Source organism: Peromyscus leucopus, chromosome 13, assembly GCF_004664715.2.
Source record: "Peromyscus leucopus breed LL Stock chromosome 13, UCI_PerLeu_2.1, whole genome shotgun sequence".
In the NCBI taxonomy this organism is placed as follows: Eukaryota; Metazoa; Chordata; class Mammalia; order Rodentia; family Cricetidae; genus Peromyscus; species Peromyscus leucopus.
Window position 1 is genome coordinate 48,499,934 of NC_051074.1, and position 27,874 is coordinate 48,527,807.

The 27,874-nt window shown below is 43.0% G+C and overlaps 1 protein-coding gene across 2 annotated transcripts in view; it reads left to right on the forward strand.

The window, feature by feature from the left end:
- The window catches only part of Mdh1b (malate dehydrogenase 1B), a 38,228-nt gene that overhangs the window by 4,314 nt on the left and 6,040 nt on the right, over nucleotides 1-27,874 (forward strand). Inside the window, exons 2-9 of one of the 2 annotated variants that reach the window (XM_028886717.2) lie at nucleotides 1,767-1,879; nucleotides 5,597-5,731; nucleotides 5,877-6,019; nucleotides 7,689-8,185; nucleotides 11,336-11,477; nucleotides 13,283-13,446; nucleotides 20,322-20,461; nucleotides 20,748-20,799. In XM_028886717.2, the coding sequence (XP_028742550.1) occupies nucleotides 1,767-1,879; nucleotides 5,597-5,731; nucleotides 5,877-6,019; nucleotides 7,689-8,185; nucleotides 11,336-11,477; nucleotides 13,283-13,446; nucleotides 20,322-20,461; nucleotides 20,748-20,799 (1,386 nt within the window). The remainder of the gene's footprint in view (nucleotides 1-1,766; nucleotides 1,880-5,596; nucleotides 5,732-5,876; nucleotides 6,020-7,688; nucleotides 8,186-11,335; nucleotides 11,478-13,282; nucleotides 13,447-20,321; nucleotides 20,462-20,747; nucleotides 20,800-27,874) is intronic. The other variant, XM_037210343.1, reaches the window with a different exon arrangement.

Sequence of the window (27,874 nt, forward strand, 5' to 3'; positions counted from 1 at the left end):
ATAATTAATATAAAATATATTTTACATTGCATATTATATTGTATACCATAGAAAAATATAATTAATACAAAAATTCATAATTTATATTTAGTACAGTTTCCTTCTGGGAAATTGTGAGAGATGCTATATTATAGTGGAATAATAAATGAATGAAAATATAAGAGCCGAGGGTGGCAAGGACAGAAGATTTTTAAAAGATTGTTTTAATAAAAAGGGGCACATAGGGCCAGGCGGTGGTGGTGCATGCCTTTAATCCCAGCATTCAGGAGGCAGAGCCAGGCGGATCTCTGTGAGTTCGAGGCCAGCCTGGACTACAGAGCGAGATCCAGGACAGGTACCAAAACTACACAGAGGACCCCTGTCTCCAAAAAAAAAAAAAAAATCAAATAAATAAAAATAACAGAAAGCGGCACATGGAAAGCAATGTCCGGGGAGAGGAGACGTGGACTTTTTGTTGATTAGGAAGGAGGAACTGAAGTTTAGTTAAATGCATTAAAATATGCTTGAGAGGAGACACTAGAAACATAACTAAGCGTCTAATGGGATGGGAATAATTTGTTGAGCAAGGCTTCTGAGAAGACAAAGCGGGGGTGGTCAGAGTCCAAGTGGACTCCTTTTCCTTTGGAAACTTCTCCATTCTTTATATCCATCTCCCCATTATCTTCTCAGTGACGTCTGGGCAGAAGGAATCCAGATGCAGAAAAGGCAGGTAATTGAGGTCATCTTGGGTGCAGGGCTTTTACAAGCTAATTTCCCAGGAAATGGACAGGATAATTAAACGTGAGCCATAAAGGGGCTTTGAAGTAATTAACAATGGATTTGAACTGGACAGAGAGGCTTATCCATACAGAGGTGTTGAGAAGGATTCATGTTGAGGGATTTGTGGGGCTGGGGACAGGCACTTAGCCTGTCCTCCTAAACTGACATCCACCTGACTCTCTAGGACGGTTTAACTTCTTAAGTGTTCCGCACGGCAAAATGTGCATCTGAAGCTCTCCCTTGGCACCTGCACCTCAGACTGGACATCAGACACTCTGCCGGTCACATATGCCCGCATGCCCTGCATCCCTCCTAATACACTTGTCTGAATACCTCACCCATGGTTTCTCTCCAATAAGGCCAGCCGGAAAATAGACGTCGGTCCTCCCTCAGCTTGCCCACAATTCTGGACCATACATCAAATCTAAAAGGGAGCACATTTCCACTCCTTTCCTCATACTTTACCTTCCAGTGTTTGGGGTTTGTTTTTTTTTTAACATTAATTTATTTGTTTTACTTGTGCGGGGTCGGGGGAGGATTGCACGCAGAGGTTAAAAGAGAACTTGCAGGAGTTGCTTCTCACCTTCTAGCATTCCTGGAGATCACACTCATGTCCTTAGGCTTGGTGGCAAGTGTCTTTATCAGTTAAGCTGTCTCACTGGACTCTTAGTGGCTTCTAATGAGTAGCTCACTGTTAGTATGTCATGCTTAAATAATATGGTGCAGTCTCTTATGTAGTCCAGCAGAATACTAGAGGAGAGTAAATATTTAAAACATTGCTTTTTCCACAAAATTTTATTATGTAAGACTCTGGCCTATGAAATGTTCCTTATTTTTTTATTAATATAACAAAAGTAGATGTCTGTGTTACAGAAGATTATTTTGTACTTTTGTTATAAAAGTATATTATAGTCATGGTGTGTTCTCTAAGTGTCTGGCAAATCCTCATAACAGCATGGCAATTTGTATGTGTTCAAAGACAGCTTAGCTAACTTGAACTCTTCTAGGGAAAGCAAACTGCCCATATTATGCTAAGGCAGAACTCCTGGCAGACTACTTACAGAAGAATCTTCCTGATTTTCGGATTTTTAAAATCACACAGCATCCTGATGTGTGGGAGGTAAGAAGCTTTACAGTTGCTAAATGCACTTATGCAAGAAAGTGTTCTACTTTGATTAAATGCTGGCTGGTTTATCTTTTTGGCTTCTGATGATGACTGTATTCTGATGATGATCTATTAATGGCATTTGGATACTAGTAAAAATGAGCTCCTACTTACCAGTCTCAAAACATGGCTTTTTGCTAATACCTAACAGCACAAAGGAGACTCCAGTAAGTGGAATAAATGTGTTGGCTCCACTCCGACCACACCAAGAAAACAGGTAGTTTGTATTTCATTACTTAACTTTTTCTTTCTCCTTCACACGGAGTCCTAATGGTTCGAGGACTTATTTATTTGAGATATTCCTATCTGTGGCTGTGCCGCCCCCTGAACAGACTTCAAGATGGAAATTTTGCAGATTGAATTCTTACTGGAAAGTGCTCCCAGGACATCCTGAGAGGAAAGGAAGATGGAGGGAGCAGCAGTAGACAAAGGGAGGAGCTACATCAGGAGTCAGGGAAAGCATGGTGGGGATCCCTTCCAAGGTGTCCCCCATGTTGGAGAAAGGTAGCTGGGCTTCCTGCATCAGCCACTCGCCTGATGCGGGCTGCCCCCAAGAAAAGGGGGCTTCATCTCAGTCAAGGGGAATCTCTTTAGCTGAGGTCAGTCCTCGAGAGAGATTCAGCAGTTAAGCCTTTGGCCTCTAGTATCTCTGGTGACTGAGGGCACATGTGCTTTGGTTATAAGAGGGAAGGAACCTGGACTGTTGACAACTGTCTTCTAAGGTCCACCCACTGTGCCTCCGGATCCATGTGCTCCATTAAGTAAATTCACACCATCTGGTAACAGCTCTACTGGGATTCAGATCAAGATCTTTCCCTGGGAAGACTTTATTGAAGGAAGGTTTGCTAATGAACTGTATTCCCCATTGCACAGAGTTTCAGAGCCAAACTGGCACTCATCTCTCTCTCCTGCCTTCCATTAGAGGTCCCCCTCTACTGCTCTAGGCCACTCGTTAGGTGCAATGACCTAGTTCTGCGTACTTAAGGGACGTGAGCCCCCGTCCCTTTTGAAAGACACGACTATTACACTTCCCCTTGTATGGTCAACATTGAGCAGAACATTACCAGAGATGCCCAAATGGTAACCTAGATGTTGAATATTTTTTACCCTGGGTGGTAGCTGTTGCACATTCTTCTGATTAGCAGGCCCAGTTACCCTTCCACAGCAGTAACTTCTTTCTTTGCCTGCTGGTCTCTCTTCTCACTGTGACCAATGTCAACTATAGCTTAAAGGTGAGATTCTTCTTATGTCCTCTGATAGAAATGTTCCTCTTTGGAAATTTAAAACCTTCTAACTCAGACAGACTAGAGTAAAGAAATTTGGGGAAGCATAAATTCTCCAAGAGGGAGCCTGGGAATGATGGTGAACAAGGTCTTTCTTAATTCTGCCCTTTGATTTCCAAATTCTAAGTAGTCCACCCAATAAAGGGAAATACTACATTGATATATAATACATTTTATGACCTGAAGGAGAGGAACCATTCTTGCCATATGTCAGTCTTCTAGCTGGTGTCCACAGCCTTGCTGGCCTGCCCTGGCCCTCGATCAAGCTTGTTGATGTATGATAGAGACACTGTATCCCCTAATGATATGCTCAGCCCTGTACCTCTTCTCTTATAAAGTGATCCCTTGGGTTCAAAGATGTGTGCAAACCCTAGAGGTGGCAGGTTAAACATTTTGTAAGTGCTTAGGCAGGGTTTCTGAGAAAAGCACTCCAAGCAGGAAAGGCCATCCCCTGCCCAGAACATATGCTGATTTCCAATCTAGACAAATCATTTTCCTTTACATTGTGGAGAGAACCCAGTGTCGTCTGTTTTAAACAGAGGCAGGTTGATGTCCTCAAGGGATGGTGCCATTACCAACCACTAGCACTGGTCTTTGTTGCCGGCACACTGACCAGTAACATGGTAAGAACTATCTAGGCTTTTAAGACTAAAGGCCCTTCTTGAACTGTTGTTTCACTTCTTGTGAGGCCGTTTGCCTAGGCGTGTCCAAGTTATCACCTCTGTGGGGCTGGTTAGCATTCCTCTCAAACAGATGCTCTCTGGTGGGCATCTCCCCCATCCTCTGTACTTCCATATCTTATTATTCCAGTTGGTTGTCCTACAAGGTGCCTTCCCTTTCCAGTACATTTCTTGTGACTCTGGTGAATGAAGCATTGTCCGGGCCCCCCAAAGTGTAGTTGAGTAGCAGTGTATCCTGATTCCCACCGTGCTGTACCCACGAGCCTTTTTAAATTAATTAAATGTAGGTATTTGTGAATTTTATGGTGAGGCCTGAATGTGCTGAGATGTAAGGGAAGATGAGAGAATATTTATTTGCCGAGTCCGTTCTATCCCTCAACTCTGCGGGTCCCAGAAATGAAACTCAGTTTGTCCGGCTCAGTGGCAGTCACCTTCACCCACAAAGTCATCTCACCAGCCCTCCACTAACCTTTGACCCCTTTGTCTACTATCTTCCTTGGCAGATTTATCAATTTCACATTATGTGAGTCTTCATTTTCTCCAAACTTCCGACCACCAGTCAGGCAATACATTGCCACTGTACTCTGGGGACCTCCCAAAAGTGCAGAGGCGTGATTCCCACGGAAGGAGTCTCCCTGCCCGTCTTTATGTTCCACCCCAGATTCAGGACTCTGAGAATTCAGTCCCACCCACTCCTCCAGCTGCTGAAAGGACAGTCCCATATCCTCCTTGGTACAGTCCTTTAGCGTGGACCACTTTCTCCCCTCGCCCAGTGTGTCCCCAGGCAGTGATTCGAGGGACCACGTTGGAAATCTCAGTCTTCTCGCTTTGGGTTGGACTAAGAGCATGGACAGCTTCAGCACCAGCAGGAAATCGAGTTTGTTTATGAGGTGGCCTCAGTATACGTGCCTCCAGCTGTGGGGCTTTAGGACTACTCAAGTGTACCTTACCGATAAGAATGCTGTCCCCTGCTGCTTCTCAGATCTTGTCACTGAAAATCTTGGTTTACCCAAACCAGATAATCCTAACTTAAAATCCTTTCTGATAAATATGATAAGAAGTCCCCCAGATAACTTTTAGCTCATTAATTCAGTCTAAACCATAAAGACCATGATCATAGATTTGAAAAGCAGTATTAAAATTTATGTGGTCATAAAACTATAAATAACTCATATATAATAAAAATCCGTGTTTTTTAAAAACAGCCAACTCATAATACCTGTCCTCTCTTTAAGTTAAAGACATGCACTTCAGCAAAGGAGTAAGCTATTGCACTTTATTTGGCCACTGGATTTGGAGAATATCCCTTGTTATTTATCTCATCACTATTTTCTTTATTTCATCCATTCATTCTTTGGTTGGGTGGTTGGCCATTTGTTTTTAATTTTTTTTTTTTATTGAGATGAAGTCTTGCTGTGTGGCCCTGGCTGGCCTGGAAGTTGCTATATGGACCAGGCTGGCCTGGATCTCACAAACTGGCCGGGATCCACCTGCCTCTGCCTCCCCGATGCTACAAGTAAAGGCATGAGCAACAAAGCTCTTCACCATTTTCTATGTTTCTGATTTACCCTTTGAATATATCTGAATGTATTATGCACAATTAGTAGCATTAAAAACAAATGGATGCTTCATTGTTTACATCCCATAATACTGAACTGAATTCTTAGGCAGATTTAATATATGACTCTTATTGGAGTATTTTCCCACAGGAGTGGCTGGAAGAGATTTGTGAGGAGAACAAGTGGGATCACAGTACCTCCCCCATCATCTGGAGAGAGCTGCTGGACCGTGGAGGCAAGGGCTTGCTTTTGGGAGGGTACAATGAGTTCCTGGAGCATGCCCAGGTAGGGGGCTTACATTGCTTATCTGCTCAAACGTCATTGCTTTCGAAGCCATTATATCCTCTTTCTCCCAGTCTGTTTTCCATTCCAGTCTTTGTCTGATCATGTTCTCTTCCCTGAGGTTGAGTTTTTCTTTCCTGATGTTTAGCTTTACTATGGTGTCACTTCCAGCATGACAACCGACCTTATGATGGTCATTGCTAAAGAGAACCTGCAGACACATATAGAAGAAGAGCTGGAGAAAGAAACTTTGAAAGATCTCATCAGCCCCCTGCAGGTCTGGATTGCCAGGTGAGAGAGTCAAGCCCCAGGATTTACGAGCCTGGATCTTTATTTTTAGAAAAGACATTGGGATGGGATTGATTCAACGATGAAAGAATACCAAAACAGGGTTCGAGATGCGTGTGTGTGTGTGTGTGTGTGTGTGTGTGTGTGTGTGTGTGTATTCACAGGTCTGGGTTGGTGCATGTATACAAGTGCTTCTGCGTCTCTGTCCTTCAGCATCCATCCCCCATGTGATTTAGGATTTACAGGTATACATGTCTTCACACAATCTGAAGAAACTTTCCTGGCATGCGTCCCTCTCTGATGGTTGCCCTCTCCCTCTTCCCCACCTGCTGGTTTCCTCGGTTCTTCCTCATGCACTCATGAACTGTCTGCAGCCCAGATCCCTGAAGTCTCTTCCTTCCTCCTTCTCAAGTGTGCTCCTCCTTGTCCCCACTCACAACTCCCTCTCTTCCCATCTCTGTGCTTCCACCCCCTCCGTGGAGCTCACACTGTCCTTCTGACAACATGTAGTATCCTAACGTATACCTGCTTTAAGGAAGTGTGTGTAATTATGGGATACTACAAACCCTGAAAAGATTCTGAAATTGGACCGTACATACCCATGACCCTCTCCAAAGTAAAGGACTGAAATGGATACCAGCACTGTACCCTCCCCAAGCCCACCAAGAGCAATAGACTTTCTCAGATGCAATTTCCAGCTCCTCACAGTTGATCATCACTGAAACAGGAGATCCAGGAACAATTGGTGTCAGATAGAGCACACACACAACCTGTGCTTATCCTAGCCATCCCTGTAAGGACTTTTCTTTGTGAGACTGTGGGAAAGATAATCTGCCCCCAAATAAAAGCATTCATTTGTAGATAAAGGTATGAAAGACAATGGCTAACTGAAGCATTCGTTGCTGTGGGATGTCTTTCTGTATGCTATGAATATGTGTTGATCTGAATGGTTGATTTAAAAAAAAAGCTGTTTGGCCAATGGCAAGGCAGAATAAGGTTAGGCAGTATTTGCAGATTGGAGAGACAGGAGAAGAAAGGAGAGGAGAGGGAGAGAGACACCAGCCTGCTGCCCAACAAGCAACATGCCAACAGACTGGTAAAGCCACGGAACACATGGCAAAACATAGATTAATAGAAATGGGTTAATTTAAGATGAAAGAGCTAGCTAGCAAGAAGCCTGCCATAGGCCATACAGTTGATAATTAATATTAAGCCTCTGAATGATTATTTTATAAGCAACTGAGGGACCACAGGGCTGGGCAGGACCTCAGGGGCCGGGTGGGACCAGAGAAATCTTTCAACTACAATACATCTTTGTCTTTTCATGAAGAAACATGGGCACATAAGCACAACAATCTGAAAGGCGTTTTTGTTTGCTTGGTTATTTATTTTTGTTTTGTTTTCTGCATGTGAGAGAACTCTTTCATTTGAAAAATCTAATACACCAGCAAATTCTTATTGTGTGGTATCACCAGATGCCAAGATGTAGTGAGTAGTGAGACTTTGTCATTCCACTTTTGATTCCTAGCCACATCTGTGCAAGTGTGAGAGTTTTCATGTAAAATAGTGAATCATCCTATGGAGCACCTGCAGAAATATCTGTTAAGAATAAAATGCATAAGTGAGCAAAAAAAACCTAACCATTTTCCATCCAACTTTTGCATTTAACCAGTGCAGGTGCTCATGTGTGCTACCACATAATTCCCCTCTTGGCAAGTGGAGAAGTGTTTGGGATGGACACGAAGATCAGCCTGACCCTGTTTGACCGGGAGCAGATGGAAGACTGCTTGCAAACCCTAGCGATGGAAATCGAGGACTTGGCGTCGCCTGTCCTCCACAGTGTCTCCCTGTGCACTAACACAGAGGAGGCCTTCTATCAGGCCCAGGTCATCATCATCCTGGATGACAGCACAAGCGAGGAGGTGTACACCCTGGAGAGCTGCATGAGAAGCAGGGTGCCCCTGTGCCGCCTCTACGCTTACCTGATGGAGAAAAATGCTCACGAGTCTGTCAAGGTCATCGTGGGAGGGAAAGTCTTTGTAAACCTTAAAACGGCCTTGCTTATGCAGTTCGCCCCTCACATTGCAGGCAACATCATTGCCGTGGCGCTGGGGGTAGAAGGACAAGCCAAGGCCAAGGTGGCCCGGAAGATGAGAACAACCTCAGCCAGTGAGTGACCACCTACTGCTGTCTTGTGTGTGTTGATACATGGGTTCAAACAGCAGGGAGGGAAGTCTGCATCCTACAGGACCATCCAACCAGGAGGCGTGGCCAAGAAGTAAACACAGATGTCAGGAGCATCTTAGGAGGGATGGATGGAACCAGTGTGGCCCTCCCTCATTCAGGGGATGCCACCTAGACTACCCCATCCTCTTGCCTAGCTTTTTCCTGTGCACACATGCTGTGGTCCAGTTTAGTTCATAAACCCGGGGCCGGAAGAGTTTAACAATAGTAAATAGTGATAATCTGATAAACCAATGATAGCAACATACAATAATTGAAGTGATCTAAAAGTTACCCACTGCTTATATTTGGAATTTTCCATATAATGTTTTTAAGTGCAGGGCTGGGATTGTAGGTCAGTTGGAGAACTCTTGCCTAGCATGCATGAGAGTCCAGGCCATCTCCAAACCTGCTGCAACCTCCATTAAAAAAAAATGTATGTGGTTAACTGAGGCAACCTTGAAATGTGAAGCTGTGGATAAAGGGGGCGATGATGCAAACTTCCTTTCACATATTTTATGACTTTGTCCATCATTATAAAATCAGCAAATATTTGTTGTACTAAGATCTCTATTCGTCAAGCAGTAATTTTGAACCCAATATCCTATTCTCCCATTATAATAATGGGAAAAGTAGTGTGCATTGTTTAAAAATTATCAAGGCTATATTAAAACATCTTTGCCTCCTTTCCCACCCATATGACTCTGAGCAATCAAATTGCTGTACCTCAGATTTAGCATCTTTAAAAAACAGCAACTCCCTCCCAGAACTAGTGTGAAGATCCAATGAGACAATATCACAATCACTTTTCTGTTGTGGTGAGACGTGGTCACCAAGGCAACTTACAAGAGAAAGCATTTGACTGGGGGCTTCTCCTACAGCTTCAGAGAGTGAGTCCGTGATCGTCACGGCAGAGAGCGTGGCAGCCGGTAGGCATGGGCTGCCATAGTAGCTGCGGGCTGACATCTGATCCATAAGCATAGTGAGGCACAGGTGGGGAAGTGGGGGTGCTTTTGAAACCTCAAAGCCCACCCCAGTGACACACCTCCTTCAGCAAGGCCACACTTCCTAATCCTTCCCAAACAGTTCCACTAATGGAGGACTAAGTAGTCAAGCGTATGAGCCCATGAGGACCATTATCATTCAAACCACCACAGACAGTATTTCTAAAGTGCCCATAAACGTTGCCTGATGCATGGTGAAATTTAGAAGGAGATTAAACTTACATGTTTATTATATCAAATTAAATTTTGTTTTTGATCTTTCAATTGGTAGACCTCAGAAGCATATGAAAACGAGACTGGATCACATTTAGTATATTTTAGCTCTTTACATCCTCTGATCCTTTGTGTCCTTAACAACAGCATCCCTGAGGATGAAATTATAGGCATGCTGGAAACAAAAGTTGGTGAGACCGTGGATGTGAGCTGTTCACAGTCCAAGCCAATGCAGTGCAGGATGCCTGTGAGGACCTAACAGAGCCAGTGCTGCTGGTCACCCCTTTGCAGAAAAGCTCAGAGTTCTTCTGTCTTCTTGTATTAGCTTCACCGTCCTACCCTAAAGCTTATACTAATAGTCTTCTTCTTACAAGAAAACAGACAAGAACTTAATCCCCAGGATACAGATTACAGGTTAAGTACGTAGATTACTGGCTAGTTTTAAGCCAACTTGACACAAACTAAAGTCATCTGAGAGGAAGGAACCTCACCTGAGAAAATGCCCCCATAAAATGAGGCTGTAGGTCACCCTGTAGGGCATTTTCTTAATTAGTGATTGATGTGGGAGGGCCCAGCCCATTGTGGATGGTGCCATCCCTGGGATGGTGGTCCTCTGTGCTATGCGAAAGCAGGCTGAGCAAGCTATAGGGAGCAAACCAGTAAATGGCACTTCTCCAAGGCCTCTGCATCAACTCCTGCCTCCAGGTTCCTGCCCTGACCTCCTTCAGTAATGGACTACAATGTGGAAGTATAAGCCAAATAAACCCTTTCCTCCCCAATAGTTTTGGTCATGATTTCATCACAGAAATAGTAACCCTAACTAAAACAATTAAGTAATTGAGTAAATAAATGAAATTATTTTTAAATTGCATAAAACTTTTCTAGAAAATTAATAATTGTAGAATCATACGTATTAAATTCCAGTCCTTATTTTCTCCAGCTCATATTCTTTTATTTTTCTCCATAAATATATAACTACAATATGACTATATGATATTGTTTTCTCATTCATCCCCTCTATCCTTAAATTTTGTAAGATATAGGGCTGGTTTGTTTTCTCCTAAACCTTGTGTCTTTGCTTGTTTGTTTGTTTGTTTGTTTGTTTGTTTGTTTGAGACAGGGTTTCTCTGTGTAGCCCTGACTATTCTGGAACTCACTCTGCAGACCAGGCTGGTCTTAAATTCAGAGATCTGTCTGCCTCTGTCTCCTGGGTACTGGGATGAAAAGTGTGGACCATCACTGCCCAGCCCAAAACTTTGTTTCTAAAAACTTTATTCCTCCAATGAAGAATATAATCACCATTATTTTACAAGTGATAAAACATGCCCAGAGAGTTTCCATTTATGCACATTTCTATTTCAGTCTAGAATCAGAAGTGCCTTGTGAAAATCTGAACAATTGAAAAGTTTCCCTTGGGGCAGGGGAAACATCTCAGTCAGTAAAATGTCAAGTGTGACCACGTGCATCTGTAACCCTAGCACACTGGAGGTGCAAACAGGCAAATCTCCAGGGCTCACTGGCCAGCCAGTTCTGTCATTTCTTAAAAGATACAATGGAGAGTGGCTGAGGAAGATTCCCAGAGCAACTTCTTACATGTGAACACTCATCCATACATGATGATACAATTTTCATTAGCAATTTCTTTCATGGCAGGTTCCCAGTTCCTTAAATTACCCATCTAGCACACCATTCACAAGGCATTGCTAGTGACTACCAAGCCCTGATAATTAGAGAGGCGAACCCCAGCTTCTGCACAGGTTAGAAAGCTTGGGCTTCATTGGACCAACCCTAGAACAAATATATAGACTAAGCATTGCATTTAAGTAAATTTTATATTGACGAACTTTATCATGATTATTTCTGATTCTGTTCTGCATAGACATCAAAGATGTGATAATTTGGGGCAATATCAGTGGAAATAACTACGTTGATCTAAGGAAAGCAAAAGTTTACAACTATGAGAGCGCCATTAAGGGACCTCCTGGATACTATCACTCTGTGTTAGGCATGATTTTTGACAGGTACAGTCTATTTTTTTAAGTGAAGTATACTAACAGTAGATAAATTAAATGATGTGTAACAGTTGAAAGCACTATTAAAACATTTTGTAAAGTTTGCACAAAATAACTTACATTGTTTATACATGTATGTGTCTGTGTTTTCTATTGAAGAACCAGAAAAATCCACAGAATAGTAACTTGTTGGTCCCCACCCCCATTTGATTTATTTTAAAATGAAGAACTTACATATTTCAGGCTATCCTGAAAGTATTTCCTATATTCTGTTACAGTTGTCTCTACTGCAAAGCAAATGTCAATGCAAAGACAGGTATATATCCAAGTAGAAAACAGTTGAAGCATTTGGAGGAAGAGGCGTTAAGATGATGAGCAGGCCATGTCAGGTTGACCATTAAGTCCCAAGAGAGGCAGAGCTGAAAAGTAGTGTGTCCCAAGAGCAAGAATCCCCCTGGGTTGGAATCCTGTCACCATCACTTATTAGTTGTGTGGCTTTAGGGAAGTTACATGAAATTGGTGCCTCAGGTTCCCCACTGAGAGGATGGAAATGGTAGCATGGCCTGTCCCGTGGAGAATAAATGGGAAAAACCAATGAATTCATCCAGAGAAACTATGGTGATATTTTATTTGTGCTGAAATGTGGTGATATTTTATTTGTGCTTTAATAAATAAAGCTTGCCTGGAGATCAGAGGAAATAGCAAGCCATTTTAAGTCAACAAAGAAGTCGGGCAATGGTAGCACACGACCTTAATCCTATCACTTGGCAGGCAGAATCTCTGGATCCTGGCCACATTGGAAACAGAGCCAGGTGTGGTGGCACATGCCTTAATTCCAACCCTAGTTAACCATGGAGGTCTAGAGGTCTGTACAGACAGACAGGAAGTGACAGAGCTGGGCAGGAGGAGGAAGTGATGTAGCTTGACAGAGAGAGCAAATCAGATGGCAGAACAGCAAGGCATATAGACATGAGTAGACAGGAAGTAACTGGCATTTGGAAGCTGCAGAGTTGGTGAGGTAAGGTTGGCTGGTGGCTTTCCCTGTTTCCCTGATCTCTCCCAGGCTTTAACCCCTATGTTTAGCTCCATATTTTTTACTTAATAAGACCGTTCAGAAATTCATCTACAGGAAACACTGGTATCGTGATGAGAAAGGAGAGCAGCCAGAGCCCCTCTGAAGCACTTTTCTGTTATCTGCCCCAGTTCCCCAACTGCAGCTTTTCCTTTGTCCTTTATCTCCCCCACCCCCCTTCAGACCAGGGCATTGTTATCCATGCCTAGGAACAGTGTGTTCTGGGCTCCCTCTCCTGGAGTCCAGTTTCTCTGCATGTGCTGCTTGAGTGGGGTCAAAGTTACAGGGATCTGGGGCATTCACTGACTCACTAATAGGGTAAATTTTGCTCTCACCCAGCTGGGCTCATTCCTGAGTTTATACTTCAAGACCATAAAACGTATTACCCCAAATCTCAATGTGATAATTCACTGTTTAATGGACATACTTGATTTTAAATGAAGGATATGACTGGCCCCAAGAAAGCATCTACATATGATTAATTACTTGCAATGAAAGAAATTGTTTCTACAACCTTTAACCTCTTTCCAGTGTTCCATATTTTATTACTACACTTCAGACTGAAATTTGGTGGTTCCTTTCTGCCCAATTGCATTGTTTTCTTAGGTAATAAGGACACCTGAAGAAAAAGGCATGTGGGTCACATTCCTGTCTAGATGACGCATTTAGCTCCCTAGACTGAGTTCACCCATTCCATCCCTCTCTCTGCTGTGAAATTGCTTTTTTTTTTCTTTTCTCAAAGTGAATGGATAAGAAAAGACTTTGTGATGATGCTTCAAGAATTGAGCAACACTGGAAAGGAATTTGGAGGGATTTTGGGTGCACACAGCATAGCCACCACACTGAAGTACTGGTATCAAGGCTCACCACCTGGAGAGATTGTTTCCTTGGGGATAATGAGTGAAGGTAATAATTCCTGTAGCATGGTATATAAGTTGTGCAGATTTTAATAGTACCATAATTCATTCATTCATTCATTCATTCATTCATTTGACTGTTCATTCAAAAATTCAACAGTATTTATTGTGAATGTACTAGAGAGGCAGACAAGGATTACACCTGGCTTCTGCCTTCGGAAAGTGATGGAGTCGAGGAGAGCCATGTCTCAAGAAGTAATCTCATGACATTTTTCTCTCTGTATCCAGCTGAGAAAAAGAAAACCAAATCTATTCTAGGCAGGGAGAAGGTAGTCAGATCAAGCTTCATGAAGAGAAGGCATTGCAGAAAGTCTCAAAGTCTTTGATGCTGACCTGGAAGGCCAGTGTGGGAGGGCATTGAACACCAATAGCAAAGACTCAGAGCCAGTATACAAAAGTGCAAGGAGACCCATTCTTCTGGAGATCAGGTAGCACTGGAAATGTGGAAAGGCTGCTGTAGTCGAACTTTAGCTCCCCAGTAATAACACAGAGACTTCTTATTAATTATTAATTTTATTATTATTAATTGTGAAAGCTCAGCTGATAGCTTGGGCTTGTTTCTAATTAGCTCTTATAACTTAACCCATTTCCATTAATTTACTTTCTGCCACATGGCTTTACTACCTCATCTCCATAGTACCTATCCTACTTGCACTATGTCCCTGGTGTATCTGCCCTTCCTCTTCCCAGAATCCTGTGTGCCTGAAAATCCTGCCTAGCTATTGACCAATTCAGCTTTTTATTAAACCAATCAGAGTGAAACATCTTCACAGTGTACAAAAAGATTATTCTACAACATTTCCCTCTCTTTGTCTGAATAAAAAAGAAAGGTTTTAATTCTAACACAGTAAAACTGTATACAATAAGAACAATTATCAGGTAAGAATTACATTTACAATACCCAGTCCATTTGCATTTCACAAATTTGGAGAAAATATCCCATTATCTATCCTATCTTAGTCCAAAGTTTTATACCTAAACCATTTTTTGTCATAACTTGTATTACCATCCTAAAAATATCTTTTTAGATCTTAAAACTTTTTTAGATTAAAAAAAAAACTTGAGGTTTTATATTTCTCAACCTTATAAACCTTACATCTCTTATGTAAATTTCTTTTCTGAATTTGGTAACAAGGAAACTGTAAAACTATAACCATCTAGTCTTCAATCACCATCAGAGACCCATGAAAGAGAAAATATTACTTGAGTAAACAGGAAGTGCAGAGCAAGCAACTTCCAAAACTATAAGAAATGACAAAACAATCGGCTGCCTGGACAGTCACCCAAGGTTCCTTTGTAATATTGGAGCATCCATCTTCAGCCTGCAGGCCTAGAATACCTGACAGACTTTTCTGTAAAGCAGGAATTTTTGAAGAACTGTCCTACCTTGTTGACAAAGTTTGGCAGTCACTTTCTTTTGTGTCCTTGTTCAATTTAGACAGCATACTGTTAGCAGCCAAGGCAAGGGCAGTTTCTTGCCCAAATGGCTAGTTTTTGCCATAAAGAAAGCAAACTCCATATGGAGGTTCTTTGATTCCCATTGCCCTTTTATGAAGTAGATTGGTGCTGCCAGGAGCAGACATGTCTCACTGTCATGAAAAGCCCTGTTATTAAAGGGTATATTCTGAAGGTCTCTGAAGTGCTTGAAGACCATCTATCTATTTAAACTATGTCTCTGACCTTGAAAATACACCAAATATGACTATAAGTTTGATTGTTATAGTGGACTACTAATCTATATTTCTTTATTATCCTAAATAGCTTTCAAGGGCTATAAGTTTATATTACACTTTTAAATAAAATGCATAGGTACAATATCTTTAAACAAGAATAGAAACATATATACAGTATAACAAAAATAATCTTAAATTTGTATCAGTATACAAAAATCCATACCAATGTAAAATATTTGAGACTAGTGGTTGTTCAAAAGTATATTCAACAATCCACTCTTTAATGTTATCATGTCTGTATTATATCCCCCCTTTTTCCTTCAGAAATAGATCTTTGAATCTAATCTCCTTTGTTTAGCTTTCTCCCTGACCATGACCAATAGCAGCTTGTAACCAATCCCCCCTAAACAATGACAAACATCCATAACCAACTGAATGACTGAAAACCACCCACCCCACCTCTTGGGAATGTGGGTGTTAATGTTCTCTAGACTACTTCCTGTTGTCTGGGGGTGCTGACATCTTTAGGGGACCCTGAGAAAATTAGGATAATGGTTAAGTCCTGGCTAGAATAGTCTGTGAGGCTGGACCACCTCAGCCAGCAGCCTTGAAGCAGCAGTTCTGGATGTAGAACTCTTAGGAAACTGCAACAGAAGCACTCTGAGAGGCTGCATCACCTGGGCCACTCATTTTCATTGGTTTTGGGTAACCTTGCTCTGAAAACACATAAACTTTCAAAGATAGCATACATATCTGCATTAACACAATTATGGACTGTGCACTGTACACAGACCAGCCAAAGATGATTTTTTGTTTTATGTTTGAGCAAGAAAATATACGTTACCTGTCTTGTAGTTTTTCTAGGTTTATTTCTTTATGTCTGTAGCCAAGAATTTCAGAGTATACCCCCACCCACCCATAATATCTCATCTCTATTGACCTTGAATGAGTCCACAGCTTCTCATTTTCTGTGGAAACAAAAGCATAACCTCATCCCCAAAGTAACATGTTTTTTGACTTCCATTTTGAAGTTAAGGCATTTTTAAAATGTATAGGTTGATTTAATTTAGTAGGTTTTTTTTATAATCCAATGTCTCTCAGCAGTTATTGTTTGCTCATCAACAATTAAAAAAATAAAGTCAATACAACACCATACAGGTCCCAGACTCCCTATATATTTCCCATCTCTACATAATTTATTTTTATTAATAAATATTTTATTTATGATTTACTTTTTTCTATGACTGTCTATACTCACTTTCTTTTCTTTCTTAAGCCTACACACAATCTCAGATACACTTTAACCTGTTTAGAAGTTCTTTCCAGCTGGATCTGTCTTTACTGAGCATCTGCAACGTTCTCTGATTGTGTGAGACCAATCTTAAACTGCTAATGTCAGCTGCCAGCAGGGCTTGGTTTAGTGCATTTCACTGGTGTGTGCTGGAGGCTGGCTCAGCCTGCAGGCAGCAGCCAGTAGCTGCACTTCTGTATGATGCCAAGCACCAGCCCGCCTGAGAGCCTGCAGGACTGGGAAGCTACATCTGGCTCTTTGTCCAGAACTTTGTTTTGCTTTCTTGGGCCCTATGTTTGGATATACGAGCCCCCACACTGGATGCCATTTGTAGTTGGACTTTTTTGTCAGACCATCAGCTCCCCAATAATGACACAGAGACTTATTATTAATTATAAAAGCTCAGCTAATAGTTTAGACTTATATCTAACTAGCTCTCATAACTTAAATTAACCTGTTTCTATTAATTTCCTTCCTGCCTTGTGGCTCTATTACCTCATCTCCATACTGCCCATCCCGCTTGCCCTGCATCCCTGGCATCTCTGCCCTCCCTCTTCCAGCATCCTCTGTGCCTGGAAATCCTTTCAGCTTTTTATTAAACCATTCAGAGTGACACATTTTCACAGTGTACAAAAATATTATTCCACAACAGGCTGCCGCCCATCACCAAAACTGCAGAGGCATGCTGTAAGCTAACTCGTATGCGTACGTCTCCCATCATCCTCACAAACTCGGAAAGACAGTGGCTGCTGCTGTGTCCTCTGTAGTTCAACCTTAAGCATTTCTTCCTTTTTGTTTTTGTCAATCTTGTTCACTCCCTGATCTTCAGACCTGGGCCTCTCTGCTGAGTTCTAGCCTCAGTCGATTGGAAACATGACCATGTGGACACCATGCTGTCAACCCAACATATGGCAACCTGAACCTGCTGGCTTCCTTCCCACTCAGCTCCATCCCTGGCATCCCCCGTGTTATCAATAATGCCACCATCTCCTCCTTGTTCCAATTTCAGTGCAGCTCAGAGACGTCATCTATAATCTCCAGTGTGAGAATTAATGTCTGTCTCTCCCCATGCTCACACAGCATGTTGTTCCTCTCTCAGACGGAATATTCTAATGGACCTTTGTAGATGCATACATCCTCTTCATTAGAATATCTGCACTGAGGGTAGGGCTTCCTCTGTGTCACCTCCAAATCTCCACGGGAGAAGTATCTCAGGTGGCGCTCAGTCAGAAGTGTACAGTTGAAGTAGCAATGCCTGAACATTGCCACACTGGGCTTCAAGTTGGTTGGTATGTTACCTTTGTGGAGAAGCAGGCATTGAAAACCCTCAGCAGATCCTCGCTTGACCTGAGTTCAGTTTGCTTTCTGGGATTCATACGGAAGAAGGAGAGGACCTCCAAACATGCACATGGCACATGCGCACAAACACACACTGTATCATATACGGGCCAGTAGTGAGCTGTGCCTCCCACAGCCACTGACAGCAGTGATTCTGATGTGCAGAATAGCAGGATTTAGCAATGTACTACCTGAAAGCCATTCGTAGGAAGTGAATACAATAGGAAGTAAGTATGATTAGTGTTACAAGGACACAGGTGGAGAATTGGAAGCTGCAAGGAAATAACCAGGTCTCCTGCCCACTTTCTCCTCTCCTCTCCTCTCCTCTCCTCTCCTCTCCTCTCCTCTCCTCTCCTCTCCTCTCCTCTCCTCTCCTCTCCTTTCCCAGTCCAGCATTCCTTGCCAACATGGCTGCTATAATGTGCTGGTTTTGTGTCAACTTGACACTAGCTGCAGTCACTGGAGAGGAGGGAGCCTCAATTGAGAAAACGCCTCCGTAAGATCGGGTTACCGACAAGCCTATAAGGCATTTTCTTAATTAGTGATTGATGCAGGAGGACCCTGCCTAATGTCGGCGGCGGGGCCACTCCTGGGCTGGTGGTGGTCCTGGGCTCTATAAGAAAGCAGGGTGAGTAAGCTATACGGAGCAAGCCAGTAAGCATCACTCCTCCATGGCCTCTGCATCAGCTCCTGCCTCCGGGTTCCTGCTGTTTGAATTCCTTTCCTGAATTCCTTCAATGATCAACAATGGTGATTGTTAGATCCAAAGGAAGCTCCAGTTTCCAAAAGTCAGTTCAAATATCCAGAAATGGGCTCAACCTGGAATATAGAAGAAGTTCTGGTGGTTAGATAAAAGCCAGAATTCCTCCGGCATTTGTGAAGCTGGTCGCCCCCTACCAAAGCAGTTATTTCCCTTACCTCGGGCAGAACGGACAAATGGCTTCTTGCAGTGCCTATTAGCATGCCAAAATGCATGCTGGCCTCCTGGCTCCTTCAGAATCACAAGAACCTGTTACACATTTCCAAGTCCATGCTAACCTCCTAGCCCTTCCCAACCTCCTCCCCTACTCCCTCAAGCTTACATTTCCCCCTAGCTACTCATCCTCCTTACTGGCGCTTGGAAGCCAGGCGATACCTACAGCTCCGTTCTGGTGGGGATGGTTTCCCCACAGGAAGGTAGCAGTTTTGCTCCTGTCTGGAAGAGCCCTTACAGCTCCACTCTGCTCTGCTAAGGGAGTTCCCCACCGAGAACAGCTCTGCTCCTGCTCCCACCAAAGTCCTTACTTCCCTGCTCCACTGTGCTAAGCGAGTTTTCCCGGCAGAAATGTAGCAGTTCTGTTCTTGCTCCAGCGAAAATTGTTACTTCTCTGCCCCAGCCCACTGGAGTAAAAGAAGTCACCCAAACCTCATTCAAGGGATTTATTGGGCAGGAGGAATCCAAGAGAGTGGCTGCCTCTGCCTGGGTGGGAAAAGGCAGCTCCAAGCTGAACAGGCACAGGACTTACAGGGCTTCTTAGAGGCAGAGCTTTTCTAGGGTGAAGATTTTCAGGGTAGGAATGGGTTGGATTTCAATCCCTGAGCTTGGACAAGCTCAGAGATAGGCTGGATTTCCTCCTCGGGGATTGGTTGGTTTTAGTGCTGAGTCGGTCAAGGGCAGAGTATGTTTCTTTAGCTCTGATTTCAGGGACAGGGTGTTTTTCTCTCGCTGGCCCTTTTTAACCTTTTGGCTCTGGTTTCAGGGTCAGTGTTTCTTTGGCTGACCCTTTTACCCTATACTTATAACCCTGCTGTTTTTGCTGTCTGTCTGTCTGTCTATCTATCTATCTATCTATCTATCTATCTATCTACCTACCTACCTACCTACCTACCTGTCATCTTTATGTTCCCCCTCTCTCTCTGCCCCTCCCCCTTCTCTCACTTTCTCTCTCTGCTTCTGTTTCTCTCATGACCAGGTCCAGTCTACTTCTTTCTTTCTCTGCTCTGGACTCTTCCAGGTGACTCTGGGTGTTGTTCTCTCTCCCATATCTACAATAAAAAAATCTCCCCCCTTAATCATATCATGGAGCGGCCGTGTCATCAGTTTATACAATGATGAAGCATAAGCCAAATAAACCCTTTTCTTCCCCAGGTTGCTTTGGCCATGATGTTTCATCACAGCCATAGTGACCCTGACTAGGATATGGAGTAAGCTAGAACGGGAGGCCAGATTAGACAGGTGGTCCAGGCTCGTGGGAGACATGCAGAGTCCTGGAACGGCTATGGGAAACAGGCGCAAATTACACACAAGGCTTGGAAAAGAAAAGCACTTCCTTTCTTGTAGGGGACCAGAATTTGGTGCCCAGTATCCATATCGGGCATCCCACACTACCTGTAACCCCAGATTCAGGGCATCTAACACCCTCTGCTGGCCTCCTTATGTGTATGAATGCACGCGCGCACGCACACGCGCTCGCGCACGCGCACACACAGTCTTAAAGTTGTGTACTATGAGTGTCGTTTTCAGTCCTTTTTCCAAATCCTTCTTGATTCGCTCATGGTCTGCCTTGTGTGTGTTCCCTGCAGGCCAGTTTGGTATTCCCGAAGGGCTCGTCTTTTCCATGCCTGTGAAATTTGAGAACGGAACTTGGGTGGTTCTTACAGACCTTGAGGACATTTCACTGACTCCGCAGATAATAAACAGGCTCGCAGACGATCTGGTTCAGGTAATGGCAGGGGACTGCAAAGGAGTTGGCCTTGATAATGCTCCTCAAATGGTTCTGTAGGCTAAGGTGTGCATGATTTTCTGGGCTCGATTTACATCATATTCCTGAAAACCATAAAGCAACAAAGGTTTGGAGAATACAGCAAAAAGCATGTTATGCATCTGGTTTTATAATTTTCAGTATGCTAAAAATGTTTGTTTCAAATCAAGAACCAAAGAATTTTTCTGTTAAAGAATGATTCAGTGGTTACTGTCGTTTAATTCTCTGATTATAAATTTTTCAACAGGAGAAACTTGTTGCACTTGGAGACATATTATCTTTTCAGCCAATTCAAGAAGGTAATCTCATAAATGTGTTGTTTACTGAGCTAATGTCAAAATGGTACTATAAGGATGTAGGGATGTAGGGATGATTTAGGGATGTAAGCATGTAGGGATGTAGGGATATATGGAAGGCTTGGTGGTTAACAGCACTGGCTGCTCTTACAGAGAACCTTAGGGTAGATTTTCAGCTCCCCCTGGGTGACACACACACACATCTACAACTCCAGTTTCAGTGTGTCCGGTGCCCTTTCCTGGCCTCCTTTTTCACCAGACACGCATGTGGTGTACAGATAGGCGCAGGCAAAGTGTTCATACACATAAAATAAAAAATAAATCTTTTTTTTAAATGGTACTATAGGCTGGAGAGGTGGCCTGTGGGTAAGAGCACTCGCTGTGCAAACATGAAGTTTGAGTTGTTGGCACTAACACAGGAAAGTAAGTGTGGCCACACATGTGTGCCTACCACCCCAGTGCTTTGGGCAGGGAAGAGATGCGAAGGTCTCTGAGGCTTGTTAGGAGCTAGCCCAGCTCCATTTCAGTGAGAGACCCTGTCTTAAAAACAGAGTGGAGAGTGATAAGAAGAGCTATGGCCTCCTCCTTTTGCCTGTCCACACACAGCCAGGCCCATGCACCTGCATTCACATCCATATTCACATGCAGAGCCCACGCGCACATAGGAAATGCTTGTTGTAACTGGATTACTATTACTAATATAGATAACTAGAATCTATTTTGTTTTTAAACTAAATTGTTAGCAAAGTGAGCTGCTAAGTTCAGCATGTCTTTAGAAATAAATGTTAAGGAAATCATATTTTTAGAATACTGTGGCCTTATAAATTTTGTATATTCTACATTTTCTAGTTTTCTGGAATGAATATAACAAATTAGCAAACATCAGGTGGTTTAAGACTAAGGTATCAGGAGAGCCATGTTCTCTGCAAGCTCTGGAGAAGAACCCTTCTTTACCTGGCCTAACTTCGAGCAGAAGTGCTTGGCCGTGTTGGCTTGTAACCACATCACTCCATTCTTTGCCATCCTGCACACGTCTGTCTGTCCCAAGGATGTCTGTGTTTCCAAATCTCTCTCTAGTCACAAAGACATTAGTCATTGCATTTAGGACCTATCTTAATCCAATATGACTCCATTTAAATTTTCATTTGTATCTTTTCATTATATGTATGTGTGTGCACATTCATGAGTTTATGTGCACCACATGAGTGCAAGAGCCGGCAGAGACCACAAGAGAGTGTTGGGCCCCCTGGAACTGGCAGCTGTAAGCTTCCATGTGGGTGCTGGGAACCAAACTCTGGTCCTCTGAAGAGCAGCAAGTGCCCTTACCTGCTGAGCTCTCGTCAGCCCCTGTAAAACCCCATTTTAAACTGATTGTCTTGCTAAGTCTCTGTCTACAAACACGGCTACAAGCACAGGTACCAGCGGTTAGAACTGCAATGTACGTTTTGGGAAGCACGGCCTAACCTCTCAGACCATATTTACTTTCAAATAACTTTATTTAAAAGCTGGTAACTATCAATAAACACATTTTTCTCATTGACATTTTCTCTAATCATAAACTCATCAGGAAGTACTGCCATTTCTCCTTTTTCTTCTCTTTGCCATTTTTTTAAAAAAAAAACTTCTTAAGGTAGCACATGCCTAGCACTCAGGAGGCAGAGGCAGGCAGAGCTCTGTGAGTTTGAGGTCAACCTGGTCTACATAGTAAGTTCCAGGACAGCCAGGGCTCTGAGGAGAGACCCTGCCTTGAAAAGCAAAGCAAAACAAACGAACAAAAACAACAATAAATTCTCAGCTTACATACATTTGTTTATGCAAAGAGCATTAAACAAATATCTTTTCCAACCTAAGATTCTCTCTTTCTGCTAATATTTATGGAGGGCCAACAGTGAGCTGACAGTAGAGACTGGAAGTACAGAGTAGAAAAAGTAGGTGGTGTCCACACCTTACACAAACAACATCTTTGTCTACACCTCAGGAAGGAGAAGCAAGGGGTTCTGGGAGGGCTTATGTCTGGGAGTAGAAGAGAAACCCTGGCCAGGGGCAACTAGGTGGGCTTGTTTGAAAGAGCTCCAGGTGAGCTTGGGTGATCGGGCCTAAGGAGAACAGCCTGAGGAGGGAGAAGAGCCATGAAGAACAGCTAATGGGAGACTTCTGGGAACAGGTGGCAGACGGCAATGGGATGGGGCAGAAGAGCCAGACACACAGAAGGAGCAATGAAGCCCGGTCAGTTGTGCAAACCGTTCAGAAAGCAAGACTGTTCACAGAAAACAGGTATGAAGAGAGTAGCACATTAACATGAAGAAAGGGTGATTTCAGCCAAAACTCGAAATAATGGAAACCCAAAAGCTATGAGGAGATACCATTCTCAAGACTTGATGATGGACTGACTCTGCAGAGTCCCGGAGGACTCAGGTTCTTTCTGGTTGGGCAAACAGGTAGATTTATTGACAAGGGAAAATGGCAAACAAGAACATCAGCATTCGGAGAAGGGGATATAAGCCCACGGGTGTGTTAGTGGGTGTGAGTGGGACATGAGAAGCTGTAATGTGAGAGCAGCTGAAGAGTGAGTTGGAGGTCTTACAGTCTGACTGTGAAATATCTATGCAATGTCTGAAATGGAAATATCAGATAGAGAGTGTCTTACTTCCTAGAGTAAGGAAAGTCCTGGAGGACAATTGTCAGAAAGGGAGCTGTTGCTACCTAAACAGCAATGGACACCTGATGATGCTGGCTTTATCTAGAAAACTAGAGATTAAGGAGGGATCCAGCCTGGGATAGTTACATAGAGGAGGAGAGGTTGGCAAACGTGCATGAGGGAAAGATGGGATGAGATGAGATGATGTCAGGAAGGAAGACCAAGTTGTATAATGTTGATGGCAGTGGGGAAGAGGGCCTGTCACACAGAATGAGGCCCCCAACCTACCCAATGAATGGATGGCACAGACGTCATTCACAGCTTTGTTGACAATGATTTTATGGAATGAAAGGGGAAGAAATGAGACTAGAATGGAGAAAAAGGACTTCAGATTGTGCAGCTTGTGTGTTTAATGCTGTGGGCCAGAGGAACGCACTGGGAGGTGCTGTGAGCAACGGGGAGGGATTTCTGAAAGCGATAACAATTAAGATGGGTTATGAGAAAAACACAAGATGGGTGGTAAATAGGAGGGTTCTAGTCAGAGGGAGCAACATACAGAAATGTAAAGAAGTAAGGAAAAGTGTTCCAAGACCTGATACATTTTCTACACAAAATAGAGCTTGACGTGAAGAATGTCTGGAGACAGGGAACTAGGAACCATTTTAAACCAACAAGGGATGGGGGACAGGAAAGAGAGGGAAGTAAATTTTAAGTTTGGCATGGTTGCTATCTGTAATGTCTGAAATAGAAGAATGAATCAAAAGAAAAACAAGAAGCAAGACCAACTCTGCAGCAGGAAGAGAGATAAGAGTCTAACAAAGCAGTGGCCATGGCGGTATAGAGGCACAGCTGGATTGGAACAAAGCAGTGGCCATGGCGGTATAGAGGTGCAGATGGATTTGAAAGAGTTACAGTTGACAGAAGTTGGGCAGTCTGAGACAGAGGATAAGAAAAGGCCAGATGGGGTGGGGTGGGGGCTAGAATGTGCCAAGGGTTGGGGTTGGAGAAACAGTTCAGTAGGTAAAGCACTTGCCAGCAGGTGCGAGGATGCTGGGTGGGCACAGACAGGAGGATTTTTGGTTTTTGCTAGGCAGACTAGACAAATAGTGAACTCTAGATTCAGTGAGACCATTCGTCAAATAATAAGGTAAAAAGCAGTTAAGGAAGACAGCTGACATCAACCTCTGGCCTGCACAAATACGTATGTATGGAAACACACACACACACACACACACACACACACACACACACACACACGCACGCACGCACGCACGCACGCACACACACACAGACACACACATACAAGCACACGTGTATGCACAGATGCACGCATAAAGTGCCCAGGGCCTTTGGCCTTAGGACATATCAATTAGGACTATCATTCCCTAAAATAGAATTCCTCAACAGTGAGCCCCAAATGGGCTAGAAATGTGGAGCTGTTGATCTCAGTCCTAAGAACAGCTTGGGTAAGTTGGGGTCCCCAAGCTGGTTGCCTCCACTGCCGTTGTCATGTGCTGTGTGCTGTCATAAAAGTGACTGGCAGAGCATGATTAAGGTAAAGCATAGTAATGAAGGAGGAGGTTTTCAGGAATCCTGTAAGTGAACGTGTGTGGTGGTAATCTAATTATACTGAAATGTGATTTTGATTGTATGTTAATAAATAAACTGTCAACAATTTCCAGAATTTAAAATCCTGAATCATGACAGGACACTAGTGGAATTCAGGTGTTTCTGGTACATGGACTGCTCTCACCCAATGTGAGATTGAACTGTTGACCTTGTGTACATCCTACTTCACAAATGAGTCTGTCAGATACACTAAGCCTATAGGCTGAAGATGATGCCCCAACACTGCGGAGAAACCTCAGGTGACTGCCCAGGCAGCTGGCTGTTTCTGTCAACTCACAAATTTTTTGGAAGTTGCTTGCATGCACTTCCTGTTTTTTATTTTTGTTAGCTAATATTATTTCCTTCTTGGGTCTCTGAGGGAGTTGAAGATTAGTTAGTTATGGTTGAAGATTAGTTACTTATAGTTGAAAATTAATTAGGATAGAAAGTGCATTAGATACATCTTGGATTTACCAAAATAGGATAGATAATGGAATTATTTTCTCTAATTTGTCCAGTACCTGTTTAGGTATTTATTATTTGTATATATTGTATATAGTTATTGTACTTTTGTATATAGTTTTTCTTTTGTTAGTCATAGCCTTTTGCTTTTTTTCTTTTTATTAAAATAGAAAAGGGGAAATGTGGTGGTAATCTAATTATACTGAAATGTGATTTTGATTGTATGTTAATAAATAAAGTTGCCCGGGGGTCAGAGCTATTAGAGCCATAGCAAGAGTGTGGCGGTGGTGGCACACGCCTTTAATCCTAGCATTCCAGAGATAGAAATCCCTCTGGATCTCTGTGAGTTCAAGGCCACATTGGAAATAGCCAAGCATGGTGGTGACACACTCCTTTAATCCCAGAAAACCAGCCTTTAATCCCAGGGAGTGGTGATAGAAAGCAAAAAGATATATAGGGCGTGAGGACCAGAAACTAGAAGCATTTGGCTGGTTAAGCTTTCAGGCTTTGGAGCAACACAGTTCAGCTGAGAGCTATTGGGATGAGGACACAGAAGCTTCCAGTCTGAGGAAACAGGACCAGCTGAGGAACTGGTGAGGTGAGATAGCTGTGGCTTGTTCTGTCTCTTTAAATAGACTAACAGACAGGAAATAGGGATCTGATTCGGGAGGCGGAAGGGTGAGATTTTGGCTCTGAGCTCTGACCTCTCGGCTTTCTCTTTCGCATTGTTTCTGTGTTTCTTATTTAATAAAACAGTTGGTTACATCTATATCCGTGTCTACTGAACAATGGACACATGCCTCTAAGCATAAGACAGATCTGGGCTGGATAGGTGTAGACGTAACCGTCTTATTCAATAAGAAACACAGAGCCAATACAGAGATGAAAGCCGAGAGATCAGAGCAATAGCTAAGAGCTAAAAACCTTACCCTTCACTGTCGCTGTTGTCCTACCTCTTCGAAGGAGACCCACTTCCTGTGTGTCTGTCTGTTTCTGTTCTGCCTTCTCATTGGTTGTAAACCCAACCACATGACCGCCTCATCACTGCCTGTCTGTACAGACCTCCAGGTCTTCTATGGTTGGTATTGAGATTAAAGGCATGTGTCTCTATGCTGGCTGTATCCTTGAACACACAGAGATCCACCTAGCTCTGCCTCCCAAGTGCTGGGATTAAAGGTGTGCACCACCACTGCCCAGCTTTTGCTATGGCTCTAATAGCTCTGACCCTGGGGCAACTTTATTTATTAACATACAAATCACATTTTAGTACAAATAGAATATCACCATAGATAGGAGGCTATGGAGCCATCAATAACCATTACTTCTTAGAAGAAACTGATAGCTATGGGGACCTCTAGGAGCAGGTCACAGTGACTGGAGTAGGAATGCTTCTTCACTTGTGGTCTCTCCTCCCTTTGGACTTGGTTTTGTGAACATTGCATATTCCCCAAAAAATGGACATACACATTCAAAAATAGAAAGAAATGGGTGACTATCTGGATGGGCGGATGTCAGTATTTAACCACCATTAGGAAGAGGGTGAAGCTAGAGGAGAGTGAGGAGAAGAGTCCTCCCAACAGAACACAGGATCAGTTCTAAACCAGGAGCATGTCTAGTGTTAAGTCTGGAGGAGGAGGTGGTATTTGCAGATGGAGGTACCTGTGTGGGCAAGGAGAGTGTGGAACAGAGCAGGAGGGAAGACCCTGGAGTGAAAGACCGTAATGAAGAAGGGCAACGTTGGCAATAACTAATTATAACGGAGAAAAATTATACAGAAAAGGTGCAGGTAGTTCAATGGAAGTCAGAGCCCAAAACATAACAGAGTCCAGTGTGTAGTTGTGGGACTCCCTAAAAAGATGCCCGGCTGTCTGGATGCAGATGTGGAACATGCCCCTCAAATATTAGTGTGTACTTCATCCCATTTTGTGAGAATGGTGGAACTCTGCTGTGTTCCAAAAATTATTCTGAGGTTTTTCATACTAACTTTATTTGGAAGAACAAATTATCTCCCAAAAGTTTCTTCTTTTTCTCATCTTCTTCCCTTTTTTTTAAAAAAACTCAGGTTTTAAGTAGTTGCTGAGGTGATTTGGGTTATCAGCATTGAAAATGAGCCCAGTCTTGTTGCTTTGCTTAACATTTGAGGAGGAAGAGGGTAAGGCAAAGAAGTTTCAAGTAGCAGTGATAAAGATAGGCTATATTTGGTGGGTCTCTATTGCACAAAGAAGGAAAAGCTAACTAGAAATCAAGTTTTCCAAGTCTAACCAGAGGCCATATAAAACGTATCTAAGAACCTATCGGTGAAAATTCCAACCATCTAAGACGGTTGCTTTCTTTCAGAATGAACTAGTTTAAAAAAAAAAAAAAAATCTG